The 26,967-nt window shown below is 38.6% G+C and overlaps 1 protein-coding gene across 2 annotated transcripts in view; it reads right to left on the bottom strand.

Annotated features, from left to right (window-relative positions):
- USP53 (ubiquitin specific peptidase 53) overlaps positions 1–15,417 on the bottom strand; it is a 29,987-nt gene extending 14,570 nt beyond the window's left edge. Inside the window, exons 1-9 of one of the 2 annotated variants that reach the window (XM_010406434.4) lie at positions 15,318–15,417; positions 7,761–8,460; positions 5,970–6,062; positions 3,330–3,464; positions 2,150–2,263; positions 1,981–2,063; positions 1,556–1,661; positions 997–1,143; positions 313–462 (exon numbers count right to left, since the gene is read on the bottom strand). In XM_010406434.4, the coding sequence (XP_010404736.3) occupies positions 313–462; positions 997–1,143; positions 1,556–1,661; positions 1,981–2,063; positions 2,150–2,263; positions 3,330–3,464; positions 5,970–6,062; positions 7,761–7,904 (972 nt within the window). In that variant the 5' untranslated portion in view covers positions 7,905–8,460; positions 15,318–15,417. Of the gene's footprint in view, positions 1–312; positions 463–996; positions 1,144–1,555; positions 1,662–1,980; positions 2,064–2,149; positions 2,264–3,329; positions 3,465–5,969; positions 6,063–7,760; positions 8,461–14,863; positions 15,011–15,317 lie in introns of those variants that run through there. The other variant, XM_010406435.4, reaches the window with a different exon arrangement.
- Between the last annotated feature and the right edge of the window lie 11,550 nt (positions 15,418–26,967).

The raw sequence follows: 26,967 nt of genomic DNA, 5'->3' as shown, positions 1-26,967 counted from the left end.
GAACTAGTTCTACATGGGCTAACAATCAGATCATCACTCCTATGGATACAGCTGGCAGTATCTTCCTTTCTTTAAAAGAAGTACAAATGCAACAATAGACAAGTGCATGAGCATTCTGAAACACTCAGCATTTGTACGGCACAGCCATAAAGCACTGAAATAAATTCTAAAGGTCATTTTAAAAAAACTGACTTACAAAACTGAAGGTTTGTTAAAATAAGAAGGTTGATTTGACTTTCTTCAACATTGGTGTCAGAAGAATGCTCTCCAGAAAAGATCCCAAAATTTGGTAGGAGTACAGCCAATATTTACCTCTTTTACATTAGCATCATCAAACAGCACCCATTTGCAGCTCTTGGTGTGAAAGGCAAAGGCACAGTAATGTCGGCTCGTGTAGCAAATCATTCCCACTAGAAAAAGCTCACTGTTTTTGGCATTTTCATCTGTAACCCTATAAAACAGCTGTAAAAATGATTACATATTTTAAAACATGTGTAAAACACAGCCTCAATTTCCTGACCTACTACTGGCATTTCACCAAGGCAGCTGGTATTTAATGTCCTGTTGTATTACACAATTTTTCCTGAGTATAAATACTGATTTTTGCACTTGCTACATCTATTTTAACTTTTTTTTTTTTTTTGCATACTTGAAAGAGTAAAATATTCATGCTCTGGAATAATTCCACAGTGTCAAACTGAAAATGATATTCCTAGATTTTCAACCAGGAAGTCTCCTACATTAATCATTGTACTTAAGGACAAAACACTTCCAATGGGACTTTTTCCTCTCAGAGAAACTACATTAAGCAGCACATCATAAAGAACAGTAAAAGTAGAAAAACGTTATATAAACATATAAACTTTTTATAAAGTTAAGTTGTGCTTATAAAAAATACATATGAATATTTCTATTTTGTATACATTCTCGTATATGTAAAAGAAAAAGTAAAATTAAATTCTAGAAAAAGCAAAAAGTAAGCTTTAGGTCAGATACCCCCGGAAGATAAAGCTGTGTTGCCAGATTCCGCATAACCTCTTCTGTCAGATCAGAGTGTTCTGAATCCCAGACTAAACCGATGGTTACAATCTCAGGACAATTCATAAGAACACGACGAATTTTTATTTTTTGACCACAATTACTCTAGAAAAAAGGAAACAAAAACCATGATGGGAGGGAAAACAAAAGTATTTAAAAACTGGATGTCCAAAGGTGAGTCACTACACAAGAATTAGTTCAACAAAAAAACTCTGCAATGTCTTTAATTCCAAAATTTAGTTACGGTGTTTGTTTCTAACAATTTAAGGATAACATTCTTCATCATAAAAACACTTTGATGAAGACTACAGCTTAACTTCTAATCACCACCTTAAAGCAGAAATCTCTATAACTGGAGCAATAAAATATAACTTCAAGGGCTTTGTTCACCCTAAGCTTGCTGCTCTGAAACAGCAACACATAACCCTGCTTTTAGAGGAATACTTCTAGCCTGATTTAATATCCTAAAAATTTCGCCTTTGTATCCTAAAGTAATGTAACATTTTTGTTTACTTACAGGACACTTTCTGTAGTCATCAGCAGTATTTGCTGCCTGCAGCAATTCTGCAAACATTTCCGGCTTGAGACGTTCATGTCTCTCCATCATTTTTTCTACTTCATTACTGCAAAAAGTAAATTGCATAACTATGGGTCTCCCTTCTAAAGAGTAACAGGTTTCAGTCAACTCTCAATTAACTATGTTGTATAACTAAAAAGAAAACACACAGTGGTAAAACAGTAGTGATACAAATGTTTTTGTCAAGCTCTCTCTAGATCTTGCTTTTGAAATCCAAATGCTATTTTTGGACAGTATCTCAAAAATGTGTTGCAACAAAAAGAATACACATTCATTTTTAGCACTTAAAAGCCTTCTCTGGCATGCTTTGCTTAATATTAGAAGGGTGTACATAGAAAAGTAAGTAACAAGAATAAAGCTCTTACCACAGGGCTGTGGTGGAAATGTAACGCACAAATTCCGTAAAAGGCAACGGATCTGATGATGCTCCACAACTGCGACACACACACTACAAAAATAAAAATGCTTTGGATTTTATTTACTCAGGACAGAGAAAACAAGGTATTTGTTAAAGGAATCAAATGAAGGTCTGACCTGCTCATACAGCGTCATAGCAAACTTCTGGTGAGAAATACAGGATTTTGAAGTGCACATATCTGTTTCACTGTTTGGCACTAAGTGAAAATGAATCCTCTCAAGGATATTTTCCTAAAAAGGAATAATAATAGAAATGTAAACTGAACTGATGAAGTCAAAACACACAAGGAACACTACAATTGAATACTCCAACTACGCCCCTTGGCTCCCTATGACTGCAATGAGTTTGTCCCCTGAATCAGCAAGGCCATTTTTTCCTTTTGCCAAAAATACCAGAGGTAATGGGAAGAAGTGAATCTATTCAGGTAGATCAGACAGATGATTAGTTCAGGAGTCCAAATGCATTTTGCATAGATGGAGCAGTGATAAGAGGCTCTCTTTCATGACTGCAAGATCTCAAACAGCCTCTTTCAGGAGTTCTCCACTGGATTTTCCTACGTATGTGAAGAAAAAATCTAGCAGGTAACAATTAATTTGGGGATAGTCCCAAAGGATGTCCAAAGCTGAAAGGAACCAAAGCAGCACTCGTATTTTCTGCCCCTCAGATCTGTGTCTGAAGGTTAATACTGGAGGTGTTCAAGGCGAACATTTTCATTGTCTAACACAGGACCTCTTAGGAAGATCCCTTTACCAGAGTTCCGTGCCATCTCAAGTTACCTTTAAAGGCCACAATCCATGGCTTGTGTCTTCCAATAAGACACTTCACTGAAGCAGAAGGTAACTACAGCAAGATCTTAAAGTACTCATTCACTCTTGGGTAAGAAAATAGAAATCTCTTCTGCAGCAAAATTCAGCAATGAGCTGGCCAGTTGTAACACACTGTATCTCAACAGCCAGTGATTCAATACTTGGAGGAACAGACTATATATTCAAATCCATAGGTGCTTCTCCTGATAACCTTTCTCTCCACCACAACACTTCTAGTAGTGATTCAGAGTTCACCATCCTCACCAACCTCCTGCTCTGCCTGAGCTACAGAGTTAAGGGAGGAAAACATGGAACAAATGCAAGGGTCCTCCATCCCCCTTACCTGACACTTACTCCATGTGTCTGTTGCCCTAAATTGGCACAAAGAAACTCAGCAGGATTATATTATTTGAATCCTACCCATGAGCCTGGAACAACCAAACCCACTAAACTAACATATTTCTACTCAACTCTCACAAAGAACACTTACAAAGCACTCTGCTGCATCATCCATGAATCCCAGCTGGAAACGCTGCTCATCCTTGAAGCTTTCTGCGAGGGCATGTCTCATGTTATCTGACGGGAGGGCTTTTTCTCGACTGTGTTGGAACTGTGAAAAGATTGCCTAGGAAGAAATGTAATGATTACTTAGCTTCATTAGTCACTTGGCTAGACATCGTGGTTCTACACAAATACATAATTTCTTGCATAAATATGTAAAATATTTATATTTATAATGCTTACAGACCCATGTACCTTTCATAATTACTGTTTTTTCTTCAAATTACTATGCTTCTGTGTTTTGCTACTGATTCCTCTATAAGAAGTTATTGTACCAAACTGAACACTGAACCTGTAGAACAACAACATACAGGATATAAAACTACAAGTGATTGACTTGTGCTCCCAGAAGAAACACAAGCCCTGTTCTGTATATAACTATATAGCTTTTTTAATTTGGCCACTGGAATAGCAGTTCATCCATATGTATCTCATGTTTACAGAGGTGTGTATTTCTTAGGGCATAATGTAATACCATTCATGATTCACTATATAATGTAATATTTACTACTTAGGAGGGGAGTATATTTTTATTAAAATTATGGATATGCAAAACCTCCCATAAACAAGATAGAATGCCGATAATCCTTGCTATGAAACTAGCTCAGTGCTGAATCAGTGCACATAAAACAAGAGGAAAGGTCAATATCTGCAGTTCTGGAACATGATAATAAATTGCACTTGGTTTTTAATTCATTTCCCAGAAGAGAGAGTTGGCTGCTACTTTTCTTTTTGGCAGAAATACCCATCCAAGTGAGCTCATGATTTAGCAAGTAAGGGAGGTTGATTCTGAAAAGAACTGAAAGTTAAAAGCTATTAAATGAATTACAGATTTGCAGATATTTAAAGGTGTATTCCCAAGTCAAGAATTCTAAGTCAAACTTTAAGGAGAGCTGAAGAGACTAAAGACAAAGCAAGTCAGGAGAAGCCATGTAAAATATAAATAAGAATATGCATTCTTCACATAGACTTCCTATGGTTAAAATCTGTTAGATAGAAAGCAAAGATATAACAGATAAGCAAAGTTTCAGTGCTAACAAAAAGTAGTGTTTTAACCATGATGCATTCCAGGGGGTCTCTCAAATATTTGATCTTCCCTCTCAAAACAAAAAGCATGGACTACGGACAAAAATTCAGCCACTATCTCCATGTAAACATTCAAAATGAAGTTTTTAACAGCTCTGCTTTGAAAACATTTATCCCTTCCCATTTTGGCTGCTAGGTCATTTTTTGGTATGAAACATAGCTTTATATGTCCTGCTAAAAAAAAAAAACCAAAACCAAACCAGTACAGATAAGCAGTGATGCACATAGGTATGCTCCGTTTAGTGGCCTGCATAGTCAAAGTCCCAGAATTTATTAGCTGTGCTTTTAGTTTATAGGAGAGGCTGACACAGATAAAATGTCCTTCATTGTTGAACAGGTAAGAAGGGTTAAAATAGCCCAAGACCACCAAAAAAACGCAACCCAGCCAAAAAAACCCACCCAAGTCACAAACAAGTCACTGTTTATCTTCATCCAGTGTATATATTGCATGGAAATGAAAACGTTCAAGATTCTGAACGCAGAACAAACAGAATTACTCAACCAGCACCTCTAAAGAGCCAAGAAAGCAAAAGCAGTGGAGTACAGAACAGCTGGGGACAGATACTTCCAAATGAATTAACTACTCTTTTTTGAGGTCAGTACATGGAATTAAAGATCACAACTACGCAGTTAAAAAAAATCCCACTCTAACCAACTCCAGGATAGGCAGAAATACCACTTTGTATCAGTACTCTTGGGAGTACAGCATTCATTCTACCAAAATGGGAAGATGTCAGCCCAGGCAATGAAAGACATCCAGGCACAGTGAGCCATTGGGGTAAATTACACAAGATGCATCAGGGGAGTAACGATTCCCTCAAAAACAGATACTTGAACAAATAAGAAAATCCCAACATTCTAAGTTACAGCAGCCTCGTGAAGCAGCTGAAGGTAGTGTATGGCTTTGGAAGGTGACTTAAAGTGATGCAAAAGCTAAAGTAAAGCTGTCACCCTAAAACAGAAACAAGATTTAATCTGAAAACTCTTGGTATGCCCAAGCTATGGGTCAGCACTTTATGTACTGAGAAAATCAAGTGCTTGGCACACAAAACCACCCTTATGCATTTTTTCATTAGGAATTTTATCACTTATCAGACGGTAATATAATTATTGTAAAGAAAAAAACACACATATATTCAAACACTGTGGGAAAGACCGAAAGCAGACGTATGCAAATAAAAGAGGAATATCTCCAAGAGGCAGCTAGAAATTTTAAAATACAACATAACTCATTTGAACTGACAGAAGTTTTATGTTTAAGCAGACTAGAATTAGGGTACTGTAAAATTTTTTCTTTAAATACAAGAACATATTTCTGTTACAAACACCTGTTAAAAACTACCTTAAATTTAAATTGCTCCTTTACACAAGAATTCCTCAGTCACCCAGGAATAGGTATGATACAGACACAAATCAAAAAATAATGATTTAAATTATTTTTCCCTCATTTTGAAATATGGTTCTTGCAGAATTTTTTATTTACCTTTAAAGCACAAAATATGCAGGCATCTCCTTGACACACGTGTCCAGTTAAACCTCTTAAACTTCGTCGAAATATGTCAAGTTGCCATAATACCTACAAAAATAAAGAAAAAATAAGTCATCAGTTCTGAAGGTTCTTCGTTTAACACAACATACAGTAGATTTTAATTGTTTTCTAATTTCACATCACATACAACTTAAGTACCAATATTGCTGCAAGAATTCTGGTTTTTTTCTGTTAGTTTGGTAAATTGTGGAGGCAGAAATGAAAGTTTTACATTCACCATTTAAGATTCAGATCTGTCTTTTAAATTTTGAAACAATGTAAAGAAAGAAAGAGCTGAAGTACTCTCAAGGAAACAAGCAGCAAAGCTAAACTCTGTACAGGGATTGTAGCAGTTTTCTTAAAGCTCTACATAAGAGTTATGTCTATACTACATTCTTATGGCCTCTTACTAAAATGATTGCTGAACTACATTTGTTTTTCCATAGATCAAAATAATCCTGGTGCTTAAACAGGTATGTTTCTACCTCTTATTTGTGTAAATACCCTGCAAAAAGGTAGTAACAGCTTGGCTACACTACACTGCTTTCAATATCTAACGTCTTGGGTACATACAAAGTAGTTCAGAAAGTTGTCCATGGAAAAAATAAAAATACAACCCCTAAAAATGAGTTGTCAAGAGGCACAGTAAGACAACAGCTGCAAATCCCGGGGGGAGAAGATATTCCTATCTATAAATACAAAAGCTAAAATGAATTAGGATGTATTGGAAAATGAAAGTCCAAAGCTCAGTACTGAAGGTTGAGCACAGGTTAAAAAAAAAAGAAAGGAACACATTCCTCCTTGTAAAAGGGCAGTCACCAACCATCTGCCACCGTTTGATAAACAGCACTGGGTTGTGAAGTTGTAGGATTGTCTGAAACTAGAACTAAAAATTACTTAGGGCTTCATTTTAGGGCACCTAAGTGAAAATAGCAGAACTGCATGAGAATATTAGGTCATGCTACTCCCACTGCATGCAAAACAGCAAATACTCTACTAAAACTACAGTACATTTTTAATTTAAATACATATATATATAGATACCATACACACCACATAGCTATACCTTTCATATCTCCTAGGTTTAAATCTGTGCCATTTTCAAGTCGTCCAATTTTTAGGAAGTCTACGCCTCTATTAAGCCCTCTGCCAGTTTGAGAAGTAATTCTGTACAATTTAAAAACATTCAGGTCCAAAATCTGAGCACTACAAAAACTACCTTGTTATAAAGAGAATTCCAAGTCATGTTTCTTTGGTAGCAAGCGTATCTCCTACTCTAATTCCACAAATCTTTCCTAAGATTAGAATCAAAGCTCTCACTATATGTGCATGTTCTGATATACCCCAGTATCATAGGTTCAGGTGCTAATTCTGAGAAAATGGTATTTTAATAAAAATAGTGTCCTATTCAATACAAGTAGTAATGGTTGCCCCACACAAAAAAAAGTCATGTAAATTTTTGCTATGTTTGACAGAAATGCTACTTCTAAAATTCAAGCAGAAAGTTTTAAAGTTTTGACTCCTACATTTTCAAATACAAAAGGGAAGTTTTTCAGATATTCCTAATACATGCAAATAAAATTCTGTGCAAAATTAAGTATTTAATACTCTCAATTCCTTAAAATTAAATGCTTAATAAAATTACCTTCACACGGTGTCTTCTTCCTACAATTGCCATTTTTGTTTCCCCCACACACTTTGGAAAGTCTGTTCAAAAAATGTTTAATAGATGAAGTCTTCTCTTACCTGAACAGCACTATTAAGAAAGCAGCTGTTTTGTCCAGGTTCGTTTAATAAGCCTTTTGTAGGGGCCAGGGACAGGATACTTCCAGGCTGATAAACTTTTCCAAGGTTACCCCCAGGTTTTCTTAGGAATTTCACCCATGCCATTATTTTTTAGAGTTTATAATCACAATGTTCACGCTTAAATATTTAAGGATATGATGGGTGCAAGGCAAAGAAGGTGGTTCTACAATAATATTTCTAAAGTCATGCCATTCCATTCAACTCTGTGCAGTAGTAACCATCCACGGACTTAAGTCCACTCTCCATGAGCAGCTGTCAGCCATCCATCAGGATCAGTCTCCCAGTAAAAATAAGCTGAAGAAAGTTTTTAACCCTCAGTCTTAAAAAAAAAAGATAAATAAAGGTGTCCAGTTTAATGTTAAAACATGTTAAAAGTCATTAGAATAAAAGTTCTTATTAAGCACGTTGCACAGTAACTGACTTCCTCCAGGGATATCAATAAAGTATTACTATAAATCATTAGCTGTATTATATTGAATGTTATATATATATATATATCACTGAACTGGAAAGTTCTTTTCAGGTGTTATACTCCTGTTCTCTCATTTTGTTCCATGTTCTTTTTACTTCTAACTGTAACCCATGAAATATATTCCAGTTTAGAAGACTCCATGTTTATTTCATTCTCTTTCCAGTGAACCTGAAATAAGAAAAAACAGAAAGTATTAAAAGAAAAATCAAAAATGCTAAAGACCTAAATTAGAAAAGAGATCATGGCCAAAACAACCTCTAAATCTAAAGGCAGATGAAATAGCCAGGAAAGATGAGAAGAAAAAATCACCACCTTAAAATGGTTTCTAAAGTGGAAAAATTAAGTTATTTTATCTATCATAATTTATTATCTTCTAAGTTTTTATACATCTCTAAAGACCAAAATAAAATTGCTGTAAAGGTTCTCCTAATAATCTGCAACAGCTTATAAAAAGATCATATAATACACAAGATATTCAATCTTTAAATCTCCAAGTCTGCTAAAAACATTACCAAGAAACAAATACTTTTATTCAACACTCGAAAACCTAAGTTGGTTTTGATTTCAGTTCTATAGACGGATTGTCAGCTAGTACTCAGCTTTCAGAAGTTTGTACTACCTACTAAACACTACATAAATATGTCATTAACCTGGCTGCATTCTCAAAGCAACCAGAAAAACAGTGCTAACAGCAAAGCAAGAACATTCTGGTTGCTGCCCTAATAACCAATTCCAAGATTTTCAAACTTCAACAATAAGGGTTATTTCTCCAGTTCTTGAAGGAGCATGTTTAAGGTTAAATGACTCAATTTTCAGAACATCCCCACAACCACATGTAAATCCCAAGCAGTGATCCTCTCACAACAATGGATTATTTTGCCAGTTTGGCATTACTACATCACCCACAGAAACATTTGAAGGAATGGCACAGAAGAGAATGAATTTAAATAAATCAAAGTAATTAGGGTTGCATATGTGGGAAAGAAAGAAAGAAAAAAAAAAAAAAAAAGGGTGAAATTTGGGCCTCATGTTTCAACTGAGAGATTCATCTTGGATTTCACAAGCATGTGAGATACTGAAGACATATCAACATACTTCAAAACCTGCAGCTTCTCACTACAATTTTTTCTACTGTGTAAACCTTCCAAGGTTGATGAGGAGCATTAAAAAACAAAAAAAGAATTGTGTAGTTGGAATACTGTATAAACTGGAAGAGAACTTGGCTCAGCTCAGAACAAGAAACGCCACATTCACAGAAAACCATTCTACAGCTCTTTAACACAGTACAGCTGGGCTATGTTGCTTTCAAAAACACCCACAGGAAGTCTTGCACCCCTAAAACCAGTCCCCTTTATTTAAGAGAAATATTGGTACTTGCTTGTGTTTAAAAATAAAATCAATAACTGGAACCCAACCAAAACTCTCTTTTGCCCCATGAATAATCAGATGAGTTCTGTTTGTTTACTGATGTTCCTGTATCTCACCCGTAAATAATTTGATTTAATAATACTGGAGATAGTAAGTGTGATTTGTGGCAGCACTGAGCAAGAAGTCTGAAATCTAACTGGAAACTGACCCTGACAGAACATCATGTAACAATTTTGTTTTCTTTATATTCACTTCAATAAACCCAGAAAGAGGAAATGAAAAGAGACTGTAGCTGGAAATGTGTATCAGTTTCAGATCTTATTAGAAATGCACATGTTGTTTTGGAAACAAGAGTTCATCCGGAACAATTTAAGATAATGACAAAGAGCATTCATTTACTAAGAACTTAGAGGAAGTAATTTTCTCTTGCATTTCAGGGATGCCCTAGAACTAACACTCCATGCACCAAGCATTTAGCTGTTAGGCTAGGTCTCAGGAAAAGTTATAATGATTCCCTGCAATAATTTAATTAAAAAATGTTTCTGGATTAGCTCTGTGTTACTGTCCCATTGCATTAAAATGCTTCCTGTTTAATTTCACGTCCACAAAGTTGTGAGTACAAATAATTCCATCTATCACACAATCTTAATCTAATAAATTACAGAACACATTCGTTGCACAGTTTTCATACGTAGAAGTTCCACTGCACCTTTTTTCTCCACTGCATCAAATACTAAGGTGCATGGCTTCTCTTTCATTAGTAAGAGGGGCACTGTAGATGAGCCTTCCAATGGTGCCATAAGCAATGGGATTAATTTGTCATCACAGCCTCTCCCTAAGGTGAGAAAGTCTATAGTAGCATCTTGTTTTGAAATTTACATTGTACAAATATCTCAGTTTTGATTTGAAAAAAACCCCAAAACAGCAAGAATATTATTCCTCTGCTGACAAGCCTACCCCCATCACAGATGGTTCCATAAACCAGAGAAGTGCTGCTGCTGATTCAGTTTTGCCTGCTTCACCTCCCATGAGTTTGGTCGAACTTTTAGGTGACTGGGACTTGGACCAGACTCCCATAGCCTAAATTCAAGTCAATAGCATTATAATTAGGACCTGAAGACTTCTTCCTTGTCTGTGGTAAGCCAGTGTTGCTAAGGGCACTGAAGCATTTATTAACCAGCAGGGTTTACCAGTTCTTCTTAAGTTCTTGGCTTGACAAAGGTGTGAGTGGCAGAGTACAGAGCATCAGTGAGTTGCGGATGCCCCATCCCCGGAAGGGTTCAAGGCCAGGTTGGATGGTGCTCTGAGCAACCTGGTCTAGTAAAAGGTGTCCCTCCCCATGGCACAGGGTTTGGACCACGATGATCTTTAAGGTCCCTTCCAACCCAAGCCATTTTGTGACTGAACCATACTGAGTCTTCAATAAGTGCAATCTTTTAGGAAAAGAGTTATTTCACACAGGGTTACTGACATGCTACAGAAGATTTTTAGCAGCTGAGAGTTAAAGGAATACTCTTGCCCTTCAGACTACAGGAATTGATTTTGGACAACTGTTCTCAGTTGTCTCAAAGACACTAAACAAGGGATATAAGCTCTCAAACCAATGTCTATTTACCAGCCTAACTCCTTCTACCTTGCCCAATTTCAGTCACTGTTCTTCAGTCACGAGTAATCTCATCAAGCACTTGGCTACCCTTAGTCGTGCAGCCTTACAAGACAAAATACATGCCTGTCAAAAATTTCTGGCACTTGCCTTTACAGCTTTCAGAACAACAAACCCACTTGTCAGCAGAACTGCACGTTATCACCTGTTTGGTTGGTACACCCCAGCACGTAACTGCGGCTGGCACAGACTCCTCAGTGTAAGAAGCAGTGTCACTGACGGAGCTTAGGAATCAGTGTAGCAGATATTTTGCCTAAACAATCACTTTCTACAAGCACATTTGGGTTTAAGCATCTTTGATATCCATTTAGATAAAACCGATGAGATAAACAGTTGGCTCTGTGAACACTGGAACTACCAATGCCTGGGCTCCTGATAATTTTCTGTCTCATGGCTGAGTTCTTGCAGTTTTCTCCCCATTTGGGGCATAAGCCAACTTTGCTCCCCACATCATCTTACAAGGTCTCCCTTCCAGCCAGCTGCCTCTTTTCATGCACTTTCTAAGTACATAATCATCTTTGAGGCTTCTATCCCTTCTGTCAAATTGAGTGGAAACCAGCCAATAAGTTCAAAAGTTGTTGACTGCTTCTATCCCTGAAATTTGGCTGAAGAATAGTTATTTACATCTTCTCAGCTTCACTTTGCAACTGCTCACAGTGTGTTGCACAAATTAGTAATGGCAAACCTTTCTCATGCCCAGTGCTGGGGTTACTTTTAAGCCACACAGCTTTTTGCTTCTGCTTGCAGTTCATGCCTCTGTGCTGAGCCTGGCAACCCCACCCAACAGTCTGACAATTCTGGAAAATCAATTCCTAAACTGATGTAACTTAGGAATTTAGACACAAGACAACAAAAATTGTGAAGGAACAGTGTTGAAATATATTATGAGAGAATAAAGCTATGATGGGAAACCACTAAAGATCTCTGCAACTAGCCAATATTATTAGGACTGGTGTTACTGTCTCCTCCTTAACAGAGTGAAATTCATCAAAAATTCAACAACTTGCAACTGCAAGAATTTGAGTGTTTTCCTCAGCTCAAAAGGTTGTCATTTAAAATTGCCAATTTTTGTCAACAGAACAAAAATCTGATTTGTATTGTGACAGTGTTGGAGGTTGTAATGATTTTTCCCTACATTTAAAAAAAGAAATAAATAAACAGTGAAACTGCTTTAAAAATGTAGAAAAAGACCAAAATTCGAAAGGAGTGATCTCTTACGCCCACCTCAATGAGGCTGAATCTTAATTTGTTTGGTCCCTGCACAGATCCTGTCCCCTTCCACCTTTAGGCCCCCGTTAAATATATTTGTCAACAGATTTCATGCACCATAAGATACATGTACACTTTTAGTAGCCACCAGTCTCTGTCTTTGGAAATCATGCTATTCACTTCAAAAGCTGTCACAGAAATATGTTTACAGGAATGCAAATTCTCAGTATTTTAAACATCAGAGAGGGAGAAAACTTCATTAATAGCACTTACTTGCAGCACACCTAAGATGAAATGAGCAACACTACAAGAAAAGGCCAATACCAGTATATGATCACTGGCTGGTATTGGTCTGACACATTCTTTCTCCTTTGGTTACTGACTCAAAAGTCCCCAAGACAACAAAGGAATATTTGATGGTATCTCCTCTAGAAATTCTTCCAAACAATCCCTGAAGATTTTAAACCCAGACCTTTTCTATTTGCAAGATTCTATTGTCTCTTCTCGAGCCCTTGCCTATTTAGCTGTCCCTCCTATGCCAAACCACTGCTCCTGCACGTCACACTTCTCTGTATCCTTCCAGGACAGAGAACCAGAAGCATAGATGCTATCCCAGATGGCTTTTGTATAAGTGCACAATTTTTTCTTTAAGCTGTTCCAATAAAAACTTTCCTGTTTGCATCAAAACCAAAACAACAGGTTCACAGCTCAGCCTCCCTCATCTGTTAAAAGAGAAACCGACTTCAGAAATAGCTACGATGGGAACTCTGAGTAAAGATCTTAAAGAACACAAATTCCCGGCCCAGGACACAGGCCAGCATTTACAGTGAATCATCACACAGACACTACGGAGAAGATTTTTATTTCTTCATCTTCCTACAGCTTTACACGTGATTTTTTCAAAAACTACAATGTACTCTTTCCTGAGCCTCAGAAAGATAGAACGTATCTTGACAGTGATAATTTTCACACTTGCCCTTTTATCTCAGATTAATTGCCTTGCCTTTCAGCTGTTTGATCATTAACAGAAGTGCAAAATACCAAGTTCTGCTCTTTCTTGAAAAGCTTTCTGATTTCTTAAGTCACCGGGAAAAAACGACATAACTGAGTTACAAGGAATGGTAACATAAGCATCATCTTTAAACCCACGCATATTTCATAGGCTTGACCAAAAAAAGAGAATGTTTTAACGTCTGAATCACTACACTTCATGTATTTCTTCAAGAACGAATCCTGTACAAACCTTCCTACAAACATTTCACTCAGCCTACACATCTACAATCCTGATCCAGCCTCAACCCATCATCACTTAACCTGGCCCCAACAAACTCCAACTTGTTTCTGCTTAAATCATGAAGTTTCTGAAGAATTCTGTGCATGGGTTTTGCTCCCATCACTACACCCCTCAGTGACTAAACTGTTTTACTCTATCAAGAGGCATTGACCAAGAAAAAAAACCCAAGTGCTGCTACCGATACCTTGGAACGCAGAGTAACCAAAACACATGATAGTGCCAATACCCTGTCGCACACCCAAATGATTTTGTCAGTAGCACATCATGCACACTGTATGGCCAAAAAATATTCTGCACTAATAAGGCTTGATATGTAAGTCAAGTGCATATTTTTTGTGTTTTCACTGTCAACATACCACAGGTCAAGAATAATAACTTTTTATACAAGTAATTTGATGATTAAAAAAAATAACCAGTAAATACCTCTTACTTTATAACAATTTGTTAGGGCAAGAAGGGATTATTTACCATTTGACAAGGTTAATTTATAGTCAGATTATAACATGAGGTCTCACTATTTTGACGCCAAAAAACACCCATTCATTCTATAAGAAAAGAGCAGGTAATCATAAAATCAGTCAAGGGATTTTCCATTGCCTTGGGGTGGAAGGGGATACTGCATCATCAATCAGGCACAATACTGTTTGCACGATTAAGTTGTTCTTAAAATAATGCTAGTAGCTTCAAAGTTAAGAAAGCTTAAGTGGTTTGGTGGTTTTGGTGGGAGGTTCATGTGCAAAATAAAGCACTAAGTAGAGATATGTAAAACTCACACTTATTCCGGGAAGGGAAAAAAATCCACATTGAGACAACAAGTCATGGTTCCTCTGAAAAGCTATTTTTTAAATATTTGCATTGAAAACCAAAGTAAGGGATATAGGTAAACTTAGACGAGATGCTAAGCAGGTGATTTGCATACATTTACATACATCTACCCACATGCCTCTGAAACTCCATCTGTACGAACACACAGCAAACAACTCTGCCTCCAAAACGCTGCAAACTGATTAAATTTCAAACAAACCTGTACAAACTACCTGTACTGGCATTTCCTGTTCCAGACAGCCTCTGGAAACACAGCTGGAGAGCTCGCTGGTGGGCACGGAACGGGCGCGTTGAACATTAACCGCGCACCGCGGCTCGCTCGGAGCCCTCACCGCCGCTCGCGGGGTCCCCGCTCCAGCTCCGCGCCCCTCCGCTTACACAACGCGCGGGGGCAAAGCTGCCCGCGGCCCCGGAGCTGCCGCTGACCCCCACCCACGCAGCCCCGGCGGGGATTTAACTCCAGCCGGGAGGAGGTGGCGGTCCCGTCCCCCGGCGCTCCGTCCCCACCTCGACACTGCGGCCGCCTCCCCCGCCGGCACCGCGGCCACAACCGTGCCCAATCCCCAGCCCGAGCCAACCTCTGCCCACTGCAATTTACACCCTGCCCGACCCGCCGCTCAGCCCCTATCCCACCCCCGGCTCAGTCCCCGCAGACCCCCGGCTCACCCGGCGGCTCCTCGCGCAGCTCCTCTCCCGCCCCCTCCCGGCGGCGACTCCAGGCGCGGCCCCGCCCTCACGGCAACTTTTGCTTCCCCCGCTTCCCGCTCCTCCTTCGCGCTCCCCTCCCCGGCCCGGCACCGTCGCGCCTGCGCAGTGAGGCGGCAGCCTGGCCGCTTTCCTAGCGCGGTATCCCGGATATTCCCGAGCCAGGGGAGGGAGAGACGGAGAAAGAGGCGGGGCGGGGGGGAGAAGCGATCGGAGCGTTGGCCGCGCCTTCCGCCGGCGCGCGTGCGCGGTGAGCGCGCGGGAAGGGGCGCGAGGCTGGGGGGCGCCTGAGGGGCGCCTGAGGGGCGCCTGAGGGGCTGCGGTGTCGCCTGAGGCGGTGGGGCGGGAGCGGGATCGGGATCGGGATCGGATCCGGATCGGATCCGCGCGTCCTGCCGGAGGTGCAGGGGGAGCCGCGGCGAGGTAAGGGGCTGTCACAACGCCGCTTCTCCCTCCCCGCCTGGTCACTGTTCGAGGGCACAGCCGTCCTCGGTTTAAAGGGCGTAGTGGGTGCCCCTCAGGTACTCAGGTTTGGAGTTCACAACCCGTTAAAATGAGCGCGGCGGCGCTTGTTTTTTCCAGCAATTGTTTTCCAGTTCTCATTCCAGGATATCTGGCTGTGCACATTGGCTTTCCTTGAGATGCCCATGGAATAGCACTGGCAGAGAGTGGCTTGTGAGCCAAACCCCGTACAAGTGTACATCCACCTCCGAGTTGCGTTTGACTTCCATGTGGCCCAGAAAGATGCTATATTATTATTTTATCTATCACCTGCCCCAGAGTCACTGCCCCAAAGTCGTGTCCCCTCTGATTTTTATCTGGTCTATTATTTCGGCTAGGGAGGGGTGTTTCCTTTTGTTATTTGAGATAGGAATTCCGTATCCACAAATGCTCACATTTCTAGTTGCTCAAGTACCTTTCATATTCCATTATTATGGTCTTTTTCCTGGATAAACATGTAGATTTCGCTAACACATTTCACATTTGCAATGATATTGCTGCCACACCCAACATCAATCCTTGGCACATGCTAATGGATACAACTTGTATTTTTGCTCTTTCAATTGCCTTTCTGATAGCCTTCTAGGAATGGAAAAGTGCTTCTGTGCCTAAGAGCATGTTCAGTTCTCCAGCAGCATCTTTTGCAATAGTAATTTAAATAATTTCCCTGTAAAGTTCCCTTTCTGCATCTACTTTAGGTAATCCAGGTTGCAAAATGACTGTGTGGAATACAAGGCACTGCATCGAATTAGCTTACTGCCTTAAATACTACATTTTTGTTGTTCTTGTGTCCATTTTTTAAAAAAAATGGATACATTTTCCTCAGATTACTTTTTGCTACTGTTTCTTCCATTAAATTGCTAATGTAAAAAGCCCACTAGCAAAACAGTTTTAGCAGGTTCACTCTCCAGTGTTTTTCACCAACTTTTTGATTTGGTGATTCTTTGGCAAGATTTTCATTATGTTGTCCAGATTTTGTGATAGATAGATGGATGGCCAGCCACGTTTTTCAGTGGCCATTTGTGTACTCATGTTGATAAGTTGGGGTTACTTAATACAGGATTTGTATAAAATGTTTTTTCTTGAGGCATTAAGATGTCATAGCCAGTGACTGATCTATATATATACTTTTTTTTTAACAGATACCATATTTGCTTGCCTCTTGTTTTCTTAAAATTTGCCTAGAATGTGCAATTTTTTTAAAAGGGAATTGGATATCTGATCCATTGTTCTAGGATTCACACAGTGTCTTGGCACTACTTTTTTGTGTAGTTCTTTCTTAGCTGTTTATTGATAGGTTCTCACTAGAAACTTAAGGGTAAAAACATGTTGAAAGTGTGTTAACGTGGTAATTAAAAATCTAATTTTGTGTTCGTGCATCTTGTTATTGTATACTTACAAAAAGCATTCTGCTTATTGTTTTGGGTAGTGTCAGTTCAGTCCTTATGCCTGCATTACTTCTTTGCAAAGCCAGTCAAGCAAAGGCATCTGTGTGTCCCAAAGTGGGATTATGACCTCATTCTGATTATGGCCTCATTTTGATATCTTTGTTTTCCCTGAACTCTGCTTTTCGTGTTTGCCTCTGCCCTTTCTTCAGCACGGATTTGTTTTTCACCACTAATCTTTAGAAGTCCCTCAGGATTTATATTGGTTTCTTCTGTTCCTTTTTTTCTCTCCAAGTAAGTGTGGTCTGTGAGCTTTAATTATAGTATATTTTAAGAATCTCTAGCAGTGAATGTTAACAGAGTCTTCCACACACAGTTCAGGCAGAGAATGACGCAGGTGCGGCACAGGAAGCCCTAAGTGAGGTAGCAGAAGAATGTTAAAATTAGAATAAATGGTGCACGTACAGAACAATGCTACCAGGGGCGAATGGTTTCCTGCTGCCGTTTGTGGCAGTACAGGATATGTGCTAGGCATGATGCAGAAGAATGTTTATGTGGGTTTATAAGTACACTTTGGTAATATTAGTAACATAGATTGTTACACTGGAGAGCTGATAGAGAGCTGAAGAGGTGTTAAACTTGGAGGAGAAGGGTTGAAGCAGGTGGGTTCAGGGTGTGACACAAAACACCGACCTGGAGGGAAAGGAGGCAGAACCTATCCAGATCCTTAAGCACATCCAGGGTTTGGGGATTTGCACATGTCCCTTCCAGGGTAAAACACGTTTATGGATAGTTACGTGCCAAAAGAAAAGTCTTAACATAGTTAGGAGACATCAAAATGTTGAAAAGTAATTGCATTAAATATTTTTTTCTCAGTGCTGCAGGCATCACACATCATTTTCATCAATGAATGAGCTGCAAATGTGTGTTTTACAGATGCACACAAGGGTTTAGTTTTGTATTACAATTTTCCTGTTCCAGGGTCATCTCTAATCTTGTTGCCAATGGCTGATCTGTAAATAAATTCTGACTTCTTCCTCTGAAATAATTATATTGTGTCGGGTTTTGTTTGGTTTTTTTTTTAAATCATGCTTTTATGAACATTTTCATACCTGTAGCTGTACTGGAACACCTGTTCTCTAATTTCTTTCATATTTCTTCTTAGTGCTTGGAACATCTTTACAACAACCTTTTCAATCAAGTGCTATCCTCTTCATGTTCAAATGTTTCATAAAAAATTATGCCTGCTCTAATTCTTCTTGGAGGGGTAGAATACTAAAGTTTGTAGGATTTTTTGAAAAATAGTTAAGCAATGTTTTATTGAGTCATTGCATTGTTACTCTTGTCTTCTGCATGGATCTTTCTCCTTCCTCATGAGCTGTTTATCATGTGAAATTAACTTTGTGTACTTAACAGGAACTGTGTCTGTACTTACTGGAGTGTTTTGCAAAAAGTAAATTAGCAAATTACGTGTAGGGTCTGAGGCAGCAAATTCCACAAGCCAATGCAGAATTTAAAGTGTGGCTTATTAGTTACATCTCTTTTTTAAAGTATTTTCACTGCATTTAATTCAGCACTACACATTATACTGCCTGTTATGGTCCAGTCTGTTTTACTGACCTATCATAAACAATTTTTATGTGATCAAGTACCATTTAGCATTGACTTTAAGACACTCATGAGATAATGCCATTTTAATTGAAAAAGGTGTTTCATTCCAGTGAATGGGAACTGCCATCGTGTTTTTGTGAAGTAATTACTGAGTTCTGAAGAGAGTATTTGAGGCTGTGCTACTCTTCTCAGGAGAAAAAAGCATAAAAAAATCATTCTTCTAGAAGAAAATGTAATTTGAAAGATACCAGGGACACTGGGCCTATTCTGCATAGACTGTAGCAGGGTCAAGTTTCATTAAGTAAGGTAAGGGTTACTTCAGAATATGTGATTTTTCCATGTTCTCTAAGCCCTTGGGGTATTGTCAGATCATATGTTTAAACAGTTCTGCCTGGAGAGGAAAAAAAATCTTTCAAATTCCAAGATGTTGTTGCAATTGCTTGTCTTCAGGAGCAGTGCTTTTTCACTGAGTGATTCCCTCAGTGCTCTGCATAATTTGTCAAGAGTTAAGGAAAACACCCTGGTAGGAAGGAGAGCCATAAAGGTGGAGAAGAACCAGAGAAAAGGTAAATAGTATTTTTATTATTTGTGACATAAAATAGCAATCATATGCATTTCCTATGGGTTCTGAAGGGGACTCCTAACAGCACTTTAGCCCAAGTTCTCTAGGCTGTATGCTCAGCTGTATTGCCACAAAAAGATCCAAAACAAGAGCAGAACAAGTGAAAAATACATCTTCAGCTTGCGGTAAGGTACATGAAGACGTGTTATCTTATGGGGAACTTTGCCTAACTATTCCAGTGCTCAAATCTTCCCTACCACGAACACCTTATTCCCACCACCTTTCTTTTAAACACACTCTAGCAGTGTTTTCCTTATGTAGCCTGTAGCAAGCAGTCACATGAAGCTTACTCATCCAATTGATCTCATTCCCACATCCTGCATAGAGCCTCAAATTTATACATGGAAATTGACATAAGAAGACATGAATGAAAGAAGGAGAAAATGGATCCTATCTGGAAAAAAGCATCACTGGCTTTTTTCATCTTAAAAGCTCTAATTGAAACTTCAGAAGCAATGAGAGTGTTAAGTGGTGGTTTATTTTAGCTAAGTTAAAAAAAAACTTCCTAGCATTTCTGGTCAAGTTTGATCTTTTTCCTCCTCCTCTCAGTTAGCTGTAGACACTTTCATAGAGCACAGCTGCCTGTTTTAAAGTTTTCTTCCTGTAGGTGCAGGAATAAACACAAGATATTTTGCTCTTATTCGTTGTACATTAGCATGACTATACACCTTTTCCTGGTAGCTTTCAAGGGCTACCATGTTCAGTGGGGTGGCAAAAGCAATTTCATTGAAGTCATCTGGAATTTCACCCTGAGAAAAAGAATCATTGGTTTGCATTCTTCTCCAGACTTTTTGATGATAATGGGCCTGGAACAAGGTCTCTGTGTTCTTGATTTTTTTCATTCTTTAAGAACAAGGAAAAGGGTGGGGGTTGCATAAGTCTTGCAAATGAATATTTTTCCTCTTGGATAATCCAATTTCCAGTCCAGTCATCTACTTCTGTGGAACAACAATGCAATTGAAATCCTTTCCTATTTTAGGACATTCTGTTTTTAAAGTTAGTTGCTGAAACAGTCAAAGTATAAGAAAACTCTATGCAGGCTGTATATATCTGACAATTGTTTGAAGTTGTGTCCTCATCTGGGTGCTCTTGAAAAAATAAAGTTTTTATGATGATCTTTGTTCATGTTGCATCAGTCTTCAACAATCCGTTCAAGTTTCCAGGTCTCATTTATTGCTTCCTCCTAGGATGTAAACCAATAAGAATGGATGTCTGCAACAGAAAAAGAAAAGAAAGAGAGGTCTGATTCATACAGACAACTTCTGTGGTTGAATTGAACTTTCAGGGTGAAACTCAATATGAAGTAAAATGAAAACAAAAGAGAAGAATTTAGTGAGTATAAAATTAGAAATAATACAATGGCTAACATTACATAATATATATTCTGTCTCATTAAAAGTAAAAAATACATTAAATACTTAAGATAATAGAATTCAAAAAATGTTTTGTATTTTGTCCGGGGTGAGAAACTGAACATTATTTGATTTAAAATACGTGAGTTGAGTCCCTTCTTCATGCATCTCAGTCTATACCCAAGCAAAATGTAATAGGGTTAAAACACAGTATTTAAATAATGTGGTGACTTCTTAGGAAAAAAAATTGTCGAAGTAAATAGGATAAAACTTTTTTTTTTGCCATAGACAGACCATGCCAGACTTGCTTACTTTCTTTCTGTGATAAAGGCCAGACTTGCCTACTTTCTTTCTGTGATAAAGTAACTGCTTTTCTAGATAAACAAATTTGTTACACTGAAGAAAAGGGGAATTTTTAAGGTAAGTGTCAGATGGGTGAAGAAATAGCCCAGAGGAAAAGGTGGCAATATCTTACACATAGTGGCAGGGGGAAGTTGTTAGAGCTCTGTCCAAAAATGGATATTGAAACTCATAGTGTTTAATTTTTTCATTAGTGATTCTGGCACAAAAACTAGAACTTGCTAATGAGCTCTGTTGACATCACAGAGTTGGGAAACAGTCCCTGTAGGGTGATGTCGTACCGAACTAATTGGATGACCTTGAGGACTAGAGAAATAAAATGGGATACAATATAAAGTACAAGGTTGTGTGTTAGAGCCTAATGGGAAAGGCTCCCTGATAAAAGCTCAGAGCTTGTCGGATGGAAGATGAGAGAGTTTGAAAGAAGTGGGTGTGTAAGCCAAAGACAGAGTGGCTGTGAGTCACTGATTTGATGCTACTGTGGAAAATGTGAATCCAGTCACAAATAAATTCAGCCCTGTACTTCTTGTACAGATAAAGCAGTACTAATGCCATGTGTTGTACATGTGGCTGGTGAGACCTTAAAACAGAACAGGTCTGGAAATCCACATGCAAGAAATTGAACTTAGAAGGGTTGTAAAAATATGTTTTAAATCCCTACTAAAAGAGAGCAGGGGACAAAAGATTAAAAGAACTTGAATTGTTTCATCTGGACAACTGAAGCATAAAAGACCTTACAGTCTTTGAATATACCAGTTGAAGAAAATGTGACAGTAAAGGAAGCATGTTTTAATTTAAAAAAAAAAATGTATTAAGAAATTACTCTAAGATGGGTATGACCAAATTTAGGTTGGAAATTAGAGGAAAATGTCAAAGCCTCTAAACATTGCTAAGACAAAATGTCCTGTGGAAGGAACACATTCTAGAATAGAACTGTCTTCATCTCACAGAACGCTAGAGCTGCAGGTCTGCTTTACTGCTTCCTTCCCACTGATGCTTCCCATGTCCACATTTTCCTTTCTTTCTGCCTCTTTTATCAGCTATATCTGAATGAATGATAAAGTGACATCGTTAAATATAGGGAGACTTTTCATTTTGAACTGTGTGTATAGTATTGCTTCCTTTTCAGCAACGAGACATTAAGGAAACGTATTTGCATCACTGCAAAACCCGGATAGGAAATAGGCACTTCCATTTTAGTTCAGCTTGCTCTTTTCCTTCCTTTTTGTACAGCATGTTCTTATTTTTACCCTTGCCAGCAAATAGTCAAAATGTGCTCATTAAGAACTTGAGGAATGACATAGTGCTGGAATCCATTGCCGGAATTAGGCCTTACTTGGCTCCTTGACATACAGTAGGCCAGCCTAGGAAGAGCCCGTCATGCCTCAAATGTTTGTTTATAATCATTTGTAGTTACCTTGCATAGTCATCTTTCTGTAATCTGGAGGGTGATGACCACAGTAACTACTGTTTCAAGTTAGTATTTGCCTAGATTAACTGGGCTCTGCAGACAATCTTCTCAAAGGAAAAGGAAGTGGAATGATACCCTCAGGGCTTCTGCGTGGCTGCCAGCCTTCCCACTATGGGGACTGGGTATGGTCAGCCTCCTGGCACCCAGGATAGCCTCAAGATTTGAAACTTTTTACTTTTTTTCTGTTTTTTTTTTGTTTCTCTGGAAGATGACTATTCACATGTCCTTCAGAACTCCAGAGAAATCCAGTTCTAAGTTATACCTTCCATGCAAAGCAGCCTGAGGGCATTCCTGTGCTAATGAGTACAGCCAGCTCTGAACTGGCGAAGTTCAAGCTGTTCTTTGTACCAACACCGTCGAATATTTTAATCTCCATTTGCTTTTGAAAGAATAGTTGGCTCACAGTACCAGGGCTTATTTTCACTCTTACAGTGATTTATAAATTCTCTGCCTCTTGCAAGTGTTATTTAACTTTGTCTCACAGTGTCTTTGTGCAGTAGGGGAGTATTGCAAATTCTGGGGCAGGTATTTTGGATGAATAGTCTGTTCTCAGGAAATCCAATTTCCATCTGAAAACAAAAGGGTTGTGAATTCATCCTGAATTTAGTTTATAGTTTTGTCCAAAAATAACAGTCAGAGAAGTTATTTGGACTTTTTAATAGCTAAAGTTACATCTTTATTCAAAAAACATCAAATACAAATACTTTTATTAGTTAGAGTCTGCCCATTGTAGAATGAAATCCAGTATTTCAAGTAAAATGAAAGTAGAATGTTGTTCTACATTTAATACTTCTTGCATTCATTATATACTATAGCCTGGAAAATTATGTATGTACTCTTGTAGCCTATTTTTTACTTTCTTTATTTTTACCATGAAATTCATTCTTTAAGATGAAAAAAAAAAAAAAAGCAACCCAAAAAAACCCCCAAAAAACCAAAACCCTGAACCCCAAACATACAATAACAAAAAGAAAGGTTTGTACAGCCTGCATTAGTATTTCTGTTTTATTAATGGGAAAACTGAGGATCAAGTTTTATATGTTGTATTCTAACCCGAGCTCTCTGTATAGGATCAGGAGTCTTGCCAAAGGCATAGCTGAAGTCAGGCTTTTGTGTTCCCTGCAGTGCCCATATGCTGTGTGGGAGGTTTAAGTTAACCCTGGCTCTCTCTGGTTCCAGCTTACATTTAAATGTTCCCATTCCCATGTGGGAATTGCTCCCCTAATGGATATTTTGATGTAAATTAATGAACATCGGTACTAACGGCACGTGCTAGAGTTGACGTGGTACTTTAATACATGGGTTTGGGGAGACAGAAAGTATTTCATAGGACTGACAAATCCTTCTTTCCTGGATCTTTGACAGTGTCCAGTAGAAGATATTTATAGAAAGAAATGGGGTAAACGGGGAGTGATCTTTCTCACACACTTCCTACGTTCCAGATGCAGATCACATAGTAGCCATTATCCATAACAGGCATAGTTACCTCTAGGAAGTTGTTTGTCCTGTTTTGAAGTTATTAATAGTTTTTGACCCATAGCATCTTACAGCACCAGGTTCTACAACCAGGCATTTCTTGAAAAAATATTTATTCCGTTAATTTTAAAGTTGGTTCCTTACCATTTTATTAAGAGTCAGTTTGTTCCTGTGTTATTGTTCTCTCATCATCTTTTCCATACCATTTGTAGAGACCTCTGTCATAACTTCCTTTATTTGTGTTGAGATAGTTTAATAACTGTGTCCTTGCAGTAAAGTTTCATTTGTCTTTTTTTCTGAGTCTCCTCTATTGTACTCTTAAACCATGCTAGCTTTTTATTTTGGAGAGAGGGGTTAGAGCTCTGTAGTAGGTTTTCCTTACTCTGAACACTTAGTCTGCAGTCTGTTTAAAATAATGTATTATTTCCTTGAAAGGATTTCACCCTTTCAGTTGCTTTTAATTTCCTTTGAGTATTTTATATGCAATTTTTTGTTTCTTAAACTGTATCAGTATGCTGACTGCATTTTGTAACTATTTTTTATCATCTATATTCTAACACCCAGTTACATAACAGCTCTGTGGCAAACACACTATTTATAAATCATTTAGATCACTTTTTATTTGGTTTTGAACAGTATGTAGCCTCTGGGAATAATGAAGAAGATGGTGCTACGTGACTTGTCGGCCTTATAGGGATTTTCTGGTGTTTCTGTCTAATCTGATTATAATTTATGGGCCTCACAACAAGAAATTCTAATCTAACATATATGGGGGTTTATGCTTCACAGTCTTAATGTATTTCAGGAAGTTTGTTTTATCCCATTGGTTTAGGTGCTGTCCAGAATATTTTGTGCTGGTTAGTAAGGCCATCTGAGAGCTGAGGTAGAGTGCAGACTATTCATGTCTGGTCTGAAAATAATTTTGAAGAGATCTTATTTGATATAGGCTTGTTTTTCCCTGCATTTTATTTCCATGCAGTTTCCCAGAGTATTTCTAAGGCATTATTAGGGTTGTTAGCACTTCACCAGATGTGAAATGCAAAACAAACTACATACATAGTTAGGCCCAGCTCTATAATCCACAATATCCATTCTGGTGCTGAACACATAGTATAAATTCTGATTACAAATACATGTTTAAGATGAAATAAATACCATGGTGAAGTTCTGTCTGCACAGAGGGCAATGCCAAAACTTTTCTTTGATTTCACTGGGAGCAGAAGTCTGTCTCCAGTGTGTTCTTCCTGCTTCTGATTGAGACAATGTGTATTAAATTAATTTAAACACGGGGATACTTTGAGACAATAGAATAATAATTTATTTCCATGATTGTCAGTTGTATGGATCATGCAGGAGGGAAAGCAGCCAAGACATGCTGACATAGTTAAGATTTCTCAGAAGGGATCATGCAGCTAAATTTTTTTTCTCCAGAGCAGACAGTGCAGGCCATGAACCCTGACTTTTCATGTCAAAAAAGGTTCAAGGTGCATATGTTATAAAAATCTTTTATAGTCATGTAGCAATTTAGTAGTGTACATCTCTTATTTATTTTTTACATACTGTGACCATCGAGTATTTTGTATAGATGGGGAAAGAGCAAATCTATTTTCTCAATTCAACACATTTTTAGTGAAAACATTTAATTGAATTTTTTAGTTCCCTTTATACTGCTGCAATGGGTGCCTTAACGTAAATAAAAATGAGGCAAAAAAGCCTTTGGGAACTAAGACTTTTATACATTTTTAACTGCATATTTATTCTTAACATACTTCTGCCTTTTCACCATACCCTTCAGTGCCTTTCTCTTTTTGAAGAAAATACGAGTATCTTGTGATAAAATGTACGTGATGTTATATGCACATTTCCTGAAATATTTATAAACTTGTGCTTGTTTCTGTTTGTGTAAATCTGTTACTTGTGTGTTTTCCCATTCAATCTGTCCTTGCTGCTGTATGTGTTACAGCTAAAAGAAGCTTTTAGGAGCCCCACTGCAGCTTTCCTTTAGTTATAGGATGTATTTCAAGTGCAATATAACAGTCTGAAAAAATAAATGCAGGTGCTAAAAACCCACTGAAGGTAACAGCGGATTTCTGAATTCCCAGTCTTACCAAGAGATGTTCCTTTGTGGCAAAGGAGTTGGTTTTTGGCAGAGGGATTTGTTTATTGCAGTGGGACTTGCACAATGAGGCTCCATCCAGGCTGATGCAGCCAGGGAACATTCCTGGACACTGGCACTGGCTGCTCCGTGCTGTTGAATGCTTAGCAGATTGCACAGCCCTCCCTCTGCCAATTAGCACTCTCCCAAACGATTCCCAGGCATGGTTCAGGAGTTTAGCATGGCCTCTTCCCAGCAGGTGGTTTAGCAAAAGCCCCTCAATACAGGAGGGTTGAATGGCGTGGCTGGAGACTCTTCCCTGCCAGCTGGGCTTCCATGGAGTGGTGTGGGCCCATGCCATGGGCTGGTGTGCTTGTAGCTGTCTGGTGGCAGAGCTGGGAGACAGGAGGCACAGAGCTTCTGTTCTGCAGCCAGGACTGAAGCTGAGAGGTGAATCAGAGCTACCGGGTTTGCTGTGACACAGCTCCTTTGGGAAGTCTCAGACAGAACGTAAGGACTGTCGGTGATTCCTGTTGTTTGAGCCATCAGCTGAACACGTGTGTAGCAGGCTCAGTGCCTCTCAGCCATCTGAAGCCTCCTGAGCCTGTTCTGCTCCAGTGGATCCATGGATGAATAGGAGACTAAAGTTGCCATTGTGTGTGCTGTGTAAGAAGCAAGGTGGCATGCTCTGCATGTATAGATTGTTTTTAGAGAGAATACAGTAAAAATGATGTATCC

Source organism: Corvus cornix, chromosome 4 (genome assembly GCF_000738735.6).
Source record: "Corvus cornix cornix isolate S_Up_H32 chromosome 4, ASM73873v5, whole genome shotgun sequence".
Classification (NCBI taxonomy): domain Eukaryota; kingdom Metazoa; phylum Chordata; class Aves; order Passeriformes; family Corvidae; genus Corvus; species Corvus cornix.
The sequence above is the reverse complement of the archived record's forward strand: the minus strand, read 5'-3'. Positions and strand labels throughout refer to the sequence as shown.